This window comes from Rhipicephalus sanguineus, chromosome 7, assembly GCF_013339695.2.
Source record: "Rhipicephalus sanguineus isolate Rsan-2018 chromosome 7, BIME_Rsan_1.4, whole genome shotgun sequence".
Taxonomy (NCBI): domain Eukaryota; kingdom Metazoa; phylum Arthropoda; class Arachnida; order Ixodida; family Ixodidae; genus Rhipicephalus; species Rhipicephalus sanguineus.
The window spans coordinates 31,720,543-31,732,070 of NC_051182.1; the positions used below are offsets into that span (position 1 = coordinate 31,720,543).

Consider the following 11,528-nt stretch of genomic DNA (forward strand, 5'->3'; position numbering starts at 1 on the left):
TCTTTTCATTTTGCTTTAGAAACATCTGGCGTTCTTTCGTTTTGCTTTTACTCATCTGGCGTCTTTCGTTGGTTTATTTCATCAATCAACGGCGTTTTGAACAAAATTTTTATTGTTTAATGACGCACAGGAGAAATCTCACCAGGCACTACCTTGGAGGTAAACAATGGCTGCTACCCAATGGGCCATGAATGTCCACCGGATATCCAGCGGACAACAATTAGTGGACATTTGGATGTCCTGCGGACATCCGCACATATCCTCCGGATGTACTACGGACATCCGTTGGAGCTTAAGGCGCAACCAAGGTGGCCATCCAGCGAATGTCCCATGGACGTCAAAGCCGGATATGCGGATGTCCCAGGGACGTTTACAGCAGGCTATTAGCCCTTGCAGGATGTCCATGGGACATCCCTTGGACACATATTTTTGCTAATGTTGGATGTCCGAGGGATATCGATTTTTTTAATTTGATTGGACGTACCATGCCGGCACCAGATGTGGTCGTCAACCTCTTGGGTCAGTGCCATATTCAATGTTGCTGCAGCATTTATGTGTTTTTACTGCAATATTTAATAAATGCTACAACACACAAAGAATTAAGGCATCGATCCTGAAGGAGACCTATCATACTGGTGCACAGCTAGGAAAAGACAATGTTACAGCTTTCATTTTTATTCACAGTAAAGCACAAACAAGCAAAAAACAGTGGGATTTGGTCTTGTGTTATCACAGTACAACAGCTCCTGCATTCACAGAACAAGCACTGCAAAGCCTATCTCCAATGCTTAAGCCCAATAGCCTGCAAGTGGATGTAGTGTCACCAGCTCTAGTGCGTCTGAAAAAACCTCGAAATGTTGGGGGTGATCAGCAGATCAATTCAAATCTTTAAACATTTTCTAGGAAAGTATACTTTAGTAAACCTAACACAGACAATACCAAGTACTAAAAGTATACAACTGCAAAGCACAATATGATGAGAAACTTGCCTCTTGCCACCAGAAACAATAAATAAGGGCACTTTAATTCACAAACGTAATGCCATGAATCTGTCACAGCCGTTATTCTTGACAAGCACAACAATATCCGTACAAATGGACATGGCTAAAATTCAATGGCTTCTACATATACAAATAAACCTCTAAAGCATCTAAAAGATGAGTGCATGAGACACCTAAAAACATTTAAAGACATTAAATTCCAACATAAACACAAGGAGCTCTGTTGCATCAACCCGATTACAAAGTGAGTGCATAAAACACATCTAAAAGTTCGGTTTTATGACATCAAATTAAAAACCACAAAGAAAAACAAGCATAGCTGGGACATGTGGACCAAGCCCACCATTAGCTTAAAGATTCCGACTAGATTGCACTACATATATATACTGCAACACAAGATATGAGACTTGTTTCTTGCCACCAGAAACAATGCATAAGGGCACTTTCATTCACAGAAACATAATGCCATGAAACTGTCACAGCCGTTATTCTCGACAAGCACACCAATATCAGTACAAATGGACATGGCTAAAATTAGCTTACAGATTCCGCCTAGATTGCACTAAATATATATACTGCAAAACAAGATATGATGAGACTTGTTTCTTGCCACCAGACACAATGCATAAGGGCACTTTCATTCACAGAAACATAATGCCATGAATCTGTCAGCCGTTATTCTCGACAAGCACACCAATATCCGTACAAATGGACATGGCTAAAATTAGCTTACAGATTCAGACTAGATTGCACTAAATATATATACTGCAAAACAAGATATGATGAGACTTGTTTCTTGCCACCAGACACAATGCATAAGGGCACTTTCATTCACAGAAACATAATGCCATGAATCTGTCAGCCGTTATTCTCGACAAGCACACCAATATCCGTACAAATGGACATGGCTAAAATTAGCTTACAGATTCAGACTAGATTGCACTAAATATATATACTGCAAAACAAGATATGATGAGAGACTTGTTTCTTGCCAGCAGAAGCAATGCATAAGGGCACTTTCATTCAAAGAAACATAATGCCATGAATCTGTCACAGCCGTTATTCTCGACAAGCACACCAATATCCGTACAAATGGACATGGCTAAAATTCAATGGCTTCTACATATACAAATAAACCTCTAAAGCATCTAAAAGATGAGTGCATGAGACACCTAAAAACATTTAAATACATTAAATTCCAACATAAACACAAGGAGCTCTGTTGCATCAACCCGATTACAAAGTGAGTGCATAAAACACATCTAAAAGTGCAGTTTTATGACATCAAATTAAAAACCACAAAGAAAAACAAGCATAGCTGGGACATGTGGACCAAGCCCACCATTAGCTTACAGATTCTGACTAGATTGCACTAAATATATACAGGGTGTTCCACGTAACTTTAGCCAAACTTTAAAAATATGCAAATGCCACCTAGCTCAACAGAACCAAGGTAATGCTGCTTGCGGTCGCTTAGAGATACTCAGAATATTTTTTGCAGTCCACATAATTGCATAAGTCTTAATTAATTAATCAACTTCTGAAATATTAAAATTAGATGAAAAGTGTCAATGAGAAAACTGTAGAGCAACATGAAAAACTCCCGATACAGCTTTCTGTTACTCAATACGTGCTAAATAAAAGTGTTTTTCCGTGCGTGAAAGAAGCCTCCGAATACGTGCAAAATTGCCGCGCGACTGGCCGCTCGAGGCACTTTGCATGTATTCGCGGGCTTCTTTCACGCTCAGAAAAACACTTTTATGTAGCACGTATTGAGTAACAGAAAGCTGTATCGGGAGTTTTTCATGTTGCTCTACAGTTTTCTTATTGATACTTTTCATCTAATTTTAATATTTCGGAAGTTGATTAATTAATTAAGACTTATTATGCAATTATGTGGAATGCAAAAAAATATTCTGAGTATCTCTAAGCGACCGCAAACAGCATTACCTTGGTTCTGTTGAGCTAGGTGGCATTTGCATATTTTTAAAGTTTGGCTAAAGTTACATGGGACACCCTGTATCCTCCTAAGCACGATATGATGAAAGACTTTTTTTCTTGCCCCCAGACACAATACATAAGGGCACTTTCATTCACAGAAACATACCATCAATCTGTCACAGCCATTAATCTCGCCAAGCACAACAATATCCATACAAATGGTCATGGCTAAATTCAATGGCTCTACATATACAAATAAACCTATAAAGCACCTAAAACATGAGTGCATGAGACATACATCTAAAACATTTAAAGACATTAAATTTAAACATAAAGACCAGAAGCTCTGGAGCATCACAACACTATGACAAAGTGAGGGCATAAAACATCTAAAAGTTCAATCTGCTGCCATCAATATCCCCAGAACGACCAGGGAATCAGAAGCTGGGCCGTGGCGAAAGTTTCAGTCAGTATCTGAAACAGCAAAAATGCCATGACAAAGACGATTGTCAGACGCTACTTGTGAAATGGGATTTTTATAGGCATCTACTGTGTAACATCTCATTAGCATGGTTTCAGTCGGCTGCTAAGTGGGAATATACATTTCTACACAACTAAGAACAAGGACAAACATGTGGACAAGGGCAGCAACAAAGATGGTAAAACAAGTAAGGAACTTTGGGGCCTTTCTTCCGAGCTAGTTTGTGCAGTGTACAGGAGCCTGGCTGAAGATAATACAAAGAGTATAAAGGTAGGTCACAAGCTCAACACAGATTTCACCATATCGACTGCTTAGAACACTTACACATTAGGAATACAGGCACAACATACATTTTTGTGCACTGTTCAGGATTTTACATGATGCGACAATGTGAATTCCATTACCTGCTGCTTGCTCAAGTTGTCCTTGCTTTGACTTCTGAAACCTGGTGGCAAGGCGCTCGGGGGCATGTCGGAGCCACGATTTGATAGAGGCCTCAACGTCGGCAGCGGTTGCGTTTGGCGCTTTGCGAGCAGCATCTGAAATTTACAAGATTCCTTAAATCATCTCAACAATAACAGTTGTCTTGGTGAAAATACAAATTTCAAGAGTCATAAACAGTCTGCTGAGCCTACAAAAAATTGAGAAATAAATTACTGCCTACTCGAAGTCCTTCCACACATAATAGATTTGTTATATTGAATAGAGTTGGGCACATCAGTGACACTTGCTTTTTCAAATGATAACAAGGCAGAACACGAGCCAAAACAATCAAATGATTGCTTTACATTTTTTATTTCGGCTGCTATTTCAATCACCTCACACTGCCTTGCACTGAAAGGTTGCACAGTGATCTTACACTTTATTTATGCCCTTCGCTTTTTACCAGACAAACTATAATATTTTAAGTTTTTAGCCTCTAAAGCTAAGCCTGGACCTTTAGAGTGCTACCAAATTGTAGATTTTTTACCATGTAGGCTTCTTTAGCCAACATTAAAATTTAAGTGCACAGTGAAATTGCAGCATCCTTGCAGTGCTGAAATATGCAACCAATAGCAATAGTGATAACTGACACTGCAAACTTACAAAATAGATAAACGGGCAGCACTTAAAAAAAACAGACCAATGAGCATGTTTTTTTTTTCCTGAGGAAGGCTAATTCTGTGTAAAACACAAAAGTAAGATGTATTATACAGCACACCTGTTATGGCTTTAGCAATCTTCAAGGCGGAGAAGCTCAGTTTTCCTTTTCGACCCATCCAGGAAAATTGTGCCGCAACCTCGTCTGTGATGCAGTATGACAAGATTCTTTTTGTTGCCCAGTAGGCATCTTTCCCACCAAGCTGTGCCAACTCATGAACCTGTGTACAAAAGAGAAGAAATTCTATTCAACAAAGAAACTTGTTGGATGATGTGAATGTTTTAGAATACGAAAAAGAGTATTAAGTCATAAAGCAAGTAAGCAATGTACGAAAAACCCATGACATTCTTGATATTGCAAAACAGCAGTGTTTAACACCTTGAATATTCATTATGAGTTCGATGAACTGAAAAAAAAACATAACCCCCTTACCAGGATCTTAAATTTTCCAGCATCGAGCTTGTCGTCGAACTCTTGTAGTTCTTCAAGACTGCTTAGCGGATGGCCTAAGAGCTCTGCGCATTCGGTGACTGAAGAAGTGGGAAGCATATCGCACAACTTGTTCAGGGTGTCCGCTTGCTGTTCCAGCATGAAGCGAAGCGTGTTCAGCAGTCGTAGCACATGCCGCTGGAAGTCTGAAAAATATTGTAAATAAACGCTATTAAAACTTAGTAGGGTTCAAGAACATTTTAAGCAAACCATTTTACTGAAAACTGCATTCATATCTTTCAAAATGTGCGTACTCTTCTCTACACAACAATCATGAGGCGAGTTTCGTGGCCGTTCTTGCGCTGTCTGTTAACCTGAAAAGCACAATTTCAATTCATTAGTAGTTTGGAGTAACTGGCTAATGATTTATTTAACTTTGACCTCCCTTATCTGGCACATACCTTCATCAACAGAGTGGTTATCAGACGTACCTTGTGGCGAGTTTGTCTCTGACAACTGGGTCCCTGCAGTGTCGAAGAACGAGAGCAGTGAGCCACAAGAGCCGCTCTACTTGTTAGAAATTCTGATGTGCAACAGATAGTGACAAAGAGCCTAGCAGAGCAAAGAAATTACCGATAGAAAAGGTTTACTAGTTCAATTATAAAACTGAATTATGGAGGTTAACATATTTTGGTTCATCCCCTTGCTTCTACAATGCTTGAGAATTCATTTATGCATGGCTCTTAAGAAGCTTTACAGCTATCTGTGGTTCTAACCTATAGGTTAGAACGACAGAAAGTTGCTAAATTCGTTACACACAAAAAATAATAAATACGCACGTAAATCGTAATTTTGTAACGAGACAGCTGTATATGTGTGAGAATACCTGCTGTGCCTTTGTCTCCCTGGCCAAATGTGGGCATACTTGTTGCTTCACTCGAGGTTATTCCTAGAAAGCAATACGTGTAGTCCATCACGTAATGATTCCTATTAGCATTAATCGCAGCCATACACTGGCTGTGGAGCACAGTATACTCCTATATAAAACAAACTTACAAAAGCTCCAGTATTTATACTGAACTTCAAAGCTACAATTCCACAGTTCATTGTTGCAGAATGAATTTCTTTTGTAGCAATCTGCTACAATTGCATGAATGTCACAATTCTATTCATGCTATACTCCATGATAAACTTTGGCAAGTGAATAAATGCCAGAGGGGCAACTAGCAAAGTTTCAGTGTACATGCAAGGTAAATACCTTGTTCACACTTGTCGAAAACAAGTGCTGACTAGACATTCAATGTGAACTTACCAGAAAAGCATTCCAAGCGTTGCATTTATTTTACTGTGAAGTTGGCAGTGCACTGCTGAAACACAGGGGAGAGCGAGATGGACGAAGCACTTCGTCCCATCTCGTCCTACTTGTGTGTTTCAACCGTGCACTGCCACCTTCGTTATGAATAATTACCAACACGCCCACTCGCCCATCATTTTAATTTCACTGTTTGGAAATATGCTTTGTAAATTTTAAAATCCTATTGATAAAGGAACATGAGCATTGTCAATAACAGGCTAGCTACGAATGCATCTAGCAGCCTGCTTTTCTCTTCTAACGAGGAGTTATTCAATGCTGGTATCCAAATATTCAATGCAGATGAAAGAAAGGAGGTGGTGCATTGTAACATCAGAGGGTTGAGAAAAAATTGGCCTCATGCACCAACTGAGTGCTTGCAAGGCTAAAGCTACGTCCTTAATGCAATGATCTTGAAAAGTAATGGCAAATACATTTTACAATACCAGATGGAAAATTATTTGGGATAGGTGGCAGTCCTGGCTGGCTTGTGGCAGAGTCTTCCTCCTCCTCTTCACTGTCAGAGTCACTCCAGACTGCTGGTGGCCGTCTACGCCTCTTCAATGGAGGCATTTCAGTTTCACTGGCCAGGTCTGAATGGAACTGACTGTCATTTAGCTTTTTCCGGGCATGTTCATAGGTAACTGAAAAAGTGCAAAATGTGATCAATATAATCACCCCTGGCTTAAGGCGTAAGGTGACTGAAATGCGCTTACCGAACAAACCTTTCACAGCAATTTCATACTGCTTCCACCATGACTGTGGTGGATGCTGCTTCTTTGCCATTTTCCCAGCCTTCTCTGCTTTTACATTATGCGGCCAGACGCACACGCTCCCGGTGACCCAAGTAGTTGGCACAATTTCAACCTCTTTAGAGGCAGTGAACTCCACAATAGCATAGCTCATCTGGAAAAGAATTCTGAATTGTAGTGCCACCATTGCACAAAACAGCACTTCCTAATTTTTCGTCAAGAAAGCATTTTAACTTCGCAAACAATACAAATTTTCATTACTATAAGCACACTGTTGCTTCAAATAAGAATAGTACCATGGAAACTATGTATATAAGTGACCATTACATGCTCAATCATGATCAGGCTTTCACAATTACACAATAGCAGAGAGCTACTCAAGAATTAAGTTGAACATAGAATACACTGACCTGGCCTAGGAGAAGCATGTTTCAAAATAATTTTTCAAGCTTTGTCAAGCTATAGCTCTCAGCGTTTGGCAAGCTACAAAGGCAGACATCTGCTTATACGACAAAAATATAGTCATGTTGGCTGTTCAAAAATAAATTTTGTACCAAAATGCCTTCATCGCAACATGATAAAACCTTAAGTCAAAGCATCGTTGACAAGCCATAGGAAATGTATTTGCACATGAAGCCAGACATTTAGAATCGGGAGATGAAAGGTTTACATGTCAACAGCAGAAAACAAGCTCCACACTTCAACTTCAAAGTTCAAGTAATAACGCTGTGTTAGATACCAAAATAAGATGCTACATGACAGGCCACAACAGTTTTTATAGAACTGTTGTCAATGGTCCTGCTAAAACGCTTTAAAGGATCCCCACGTAAGATGCTTGGAAAACAATCTATACTCACCAACATTTCTTGGGAATCGAAACGAGCAGCTGTGAGCCAACAAAGGATCTACACATACTTTCGAACAGCTGCAGATGCCCAAATTCCTCAATATTGTGGCACGGTCTAGTGGCATGAAGAATTATTTTACAGCAGCCAGAAAAAAACTTCAGTAAGGCCTCTCATTCGCTACCACACTCATACAAGAGCTTGTGTGAAGGCAAATAAGAGTATTCAGGGAAAAGTCAGCACCAGAACAAGTTCCTCACTGCTACGAGGAAAAAGCACAGAACACGACACTAAAATGAGCTAATCTTGGAACACATACTAAATGGTATGCAACTCTGGCATTACTACAAACTGCGTCTTCCATGGGAGCTTGACCATTTTTCGCACATTGCTCACAGGCCACACTTTGAGGTCTGAAAGACCTGAAACAATATAAATATCAAGTCTTGAAGATTCAAAGGGGTGTGCGTAGAAATCTTTTTATGCAAAAATTCTTGACCAATGATGCAAATCTCTTCTGTACCCCTCATGGAAGCAATGTTTCTTGCAATAATAATATGTTCACCCTGCATGCAGCAGTTGTCCGGCTCTTCTATGCCCAGTACAAAATTTTGATACTTCAGAGTTTTGAAGCATGGAAGGCAGCATGTAGGAAGGAGTGGACCATTTTCACAAGGTTGTCTGGGAATAAGATCATGTTGCCTGCAAGGCACTTCAGAAGCAGCTGATTGTGCCTCTGCCATTCTATTTGCAAGTTGTTGTAATGGTTTCCCATGTTTGTGAAGGTGTCTCTTTAATTGCTTCATATTGTTTTCAAAGGGAAACGCACTGAAGCAGTCCAATGCACCATGGCGTTTGACGTCATCAGACAAGTGTAACAAGCAATGAACATTGAACGACATGTGCTCTTTTCCATACAAATGGGCAAAACTGGCAACAAAATGTTTCAGGAGTGCCCCGGCATAGTCAGCATGTTGACTGCACAACTGCTTGTTAACCAAAATTGACAGCGAGGCATGGAGAAGCAAGAAATGTTTATAAATGTCATCTGCGAGAATGCCGTTGAGAAGAAGAGGCCCTGTGTAGAGCAGAAGAAGCCTAAATTCAACAGCCTTCCATCTATCTAACTCATCGACACCCCTAGGCCTACGTGGGAATTCACGCGGGATGTAGCGACGCAAGGCAGTGCTTTGCTGATTGAATGTATGACGTTGAAGTGGTCCCAGTCGAACATTTAAAGGACCTGAAAGCCACAGGGAAAAAAGCTTTTTCACAACACCTAACAGAACAACATGCATATAGTCGAGAGGAACATCGCACACAGTGTCAAGAGGCAACTCAACAAGAATTGATGTTCCTCTGTGATGCTCGGAGTCGTGCTGCTGCCTGAAGCTAGCATTTGTGCGGAGGGGACAGTCTGAATCGGGGAACACAACCTTGCCTCCAATGTATGCACCCTCAACACAGCACTTGGGACAGCCATTGTAGCCACTGTGGCCTTTGGTCATCATTACGAAAGACCGTGCTGGCGCATCACAAACAAGAGCCTTCAGACAAACCTCAATTGGCTTGCCATTCACAACAAGCCCATTCGCCAGCAAATACTGCAACTCATCAACAAAAGCTCTCAAAAAGGCATTGGATGAATGCGGCTTTGAAGGCCCCGCATAAGCCCCGATAACAAATGGCCCAAAGCCCTCACCACAGTTACTAACTCTACATTGTATAGGCCAAAGTTGCATTCTTGAGCTTTTTGCAAGGGGCAGACCATCTACATTGACAATGAGCGAAACAATACTAGGAGGGTCTTTCACGAACTTCAACGAATGTTTAAGCCCGGCAGCGAGACCAAAATGACAATATTCGCCCGGAGACAGGGCCACCACGGAGTACTCGGTGTTTTCTAGTCGCGGCGTTTTGAGGAGTGCACGCGCGTCATCAGGGAGGTCAAGTTCGGAAAAGATGCTGTAACGTTTATGCAGCTTCAATAGCTGGTTTAATGCTTTGCGCTTTATGTTATTCTCAACTGCCCATTGACGCAGAGCCTCTCGAAAGCTTTCTTTTTGCGGTGCTACTTCTTCTGATGAAAGAACGGGCACAGAAGAAAAATGCGAGTTTTGACATGAGGCTCCAGGCAAATCATCTGAATCACCTGACGAACTATTTGACGATTGTGTGGAATCGGCATCACGATTCGCAAAATGGGCGATTTCATGCGAGGCACTACTACATTCACTATGCACAGCTAAGTCATCATGTTTTGCAACTGCCAAACGTTGTGGCTCTCCTCTACATGGCTGGGTGGCGGAAGCCGCACACGCATTGTCTCCCAAACACTCCTGCACAGCGCACAAGGGTTCAATTAGCAGATGTGTCCTCCTTGCTTCCCGCGATGCCTTCTCCGTAACGAGCTTTTTGCGAGGCCTCTGCATGTTTGTAGAAATCCTAACAAAATTTGATAGTCACAACTGTCACATGGCTTCTAGCGACTACAAGCAAGAAAGCAGCTGGTTGCATACAAGGGATAACAGCCTTGACAAGCGCGCGGTCCCGCTCACCTTGGTCAAGTAATACTCAGACAAGGAGCTCGTCCACGGCCGCAAGTCAGACACGGGATCTCCAGTCGTGTAGAACCTCTACGGAGCGTGAAGCCAGGTACGCAGTTCTCGAAGAGGAAGTTGTTGAAAAGCCCGCTTCGCGTTACCAAGAAATCATACAAAAGAAATGGCGGCCGTCCCCTACAGTGTATCCCGCGCTACTGTGATGGCAGTGATGATGATAGACGCAATTTTAGTTTTAAAACGATATAAACGTGAGCTCAATAGTGTAATAACTCCACTGTGCATAATTTTAAAGTTATAAAATGCGGTAAAAACAAATTTACTAGCAGCTGAAATGAAAAACAGTGGCGGCCTACGTTTATGGATGGCGGTGGCAGTTATAACAGTTGGCAACTATGATCAAGCAATGGCGGCGCGCAGCAACAAATTGTAAACACGCAAGTAGAGTGACCTAGAATTGGAGAGTGCCCGGAACGAGCTTCCAAAAGTGAAGCCAAACGACCGTAACGCCGCTTGGGGCGCTGCGATCGGTAGCACTCAGCCCGCCGTGGCTCAGAGGTAGAATGTCTGCTTCCCACGCAAAAAACCGGGGTTCGAATCTCGGCAGGAGGCATTGTTTTTCCAGTCTTTTTACTACTTCATGCGTTGATTTTTTTATTCTTTATACTGCTTTTTAACAGTTGCTTCCAGTGCTATGCAATGCAACAAAAAATCAAGCAGAAGCTGAAGGAATAATAACAAAATAACAATCTTTTGCAGTAAACGATAATGTTTGCAGCGCCACCTCACGGGAATCACCAAAACTATTACCACCAAAGCATGGCCTCCGAGAACAGCACGCATACAAAACCCCGCCGACGCATGCTTGACAGGCTCCGCTGTGCGCTCAAGGCTCATTCACACTAGGCCGACTCGGCACCGATTTTGGTCAGCCGACTGTGCGACAGCAGTCTACATGACGGAAAATGCTGTCGCCTACCTGCGCTACCTGCGCGTCAACTTCGGTGCTAAACTGAGAAAAATAAA

General features: G+C 41.7%; 1 protein-coding gene and 1 long non-coding RNA gene across 2 annotated transcripts; both read right to left on the reverse strand.

The window, feature by feature from the left end:
• Window positions 1–2,204: 2,204 nt before the first annotated feature.
• LOC119399365 (uncharacterized) lies at window positions 2,205–5,352 on the reverse strand. Its single transcript, XM_037666182.2, has 5 exons — window positions 5,308–5,352; window positions 4,997–5,199; window positions 4,625–4,784; window positions 3,828–3,962; window positions 2,205–3,416 (listed from the first exon to the last, which is right to left on the reverse strand). Exons 2-5 carry the CDS (start codon window positions 5,153–5,155, stop codon window positions 3,406–3,408), a joined length of 465 nt encoding a protein of 154 aa, XP_037522110.1. The 5' UTR covers window positions 5,156–5,199; window positions 5,308–5,352; the 3' UTR covers window positions 2,205–3,405.
• Window positions 5,353–5,812: 460 nt separating this feature from the next.
• On the reverse strand, window positions 5,813–10,688 carry LOC119400658 (uncharacterized). The gene is made up of 4 exons (XR_005185142.1): window positions 10,500–10,688; window positions 7,061–7,250; window positions 6,791–6,988; window positions 5,813–5,942 (listed from the first exon to the last, which is right to left on the reverse strand). It is a non-coding gene; the product is annotated as an uncharacterized LOC119400658 (long non-coding RNA).
• Window positions 10,689–11,528: the final 840 nt, after the last annotated feature.

What these genes read in the sequence shown, in the direction of transcription:
- LOC119399365 (XM_037666182.2), bottom strand. Translation starts at nt 5,155, where the DNA reads ATGCTGGAACAGCAAGCGGACACCCTGAACAAGTTGTGCGATATGCTT. An exon ending in CTGGAAAATTTAAGATCCTG is followed by an intron (nt 4,785 to 4,996) that starts GTAAGGGGGTTA and finishes TTTTGTACACAG; the next exon opens with GTTCATGAGTTGGCACAGCT. An exon ending in GATTGCTAAAGCCATAACAG is followed by an intron (nt 3,963 to 4,624) that starts GTGTGCTGTATA and finishes TGTAAATTTCAG; the next exon opens with ATGCTGCTCGCAAAGCGCCA.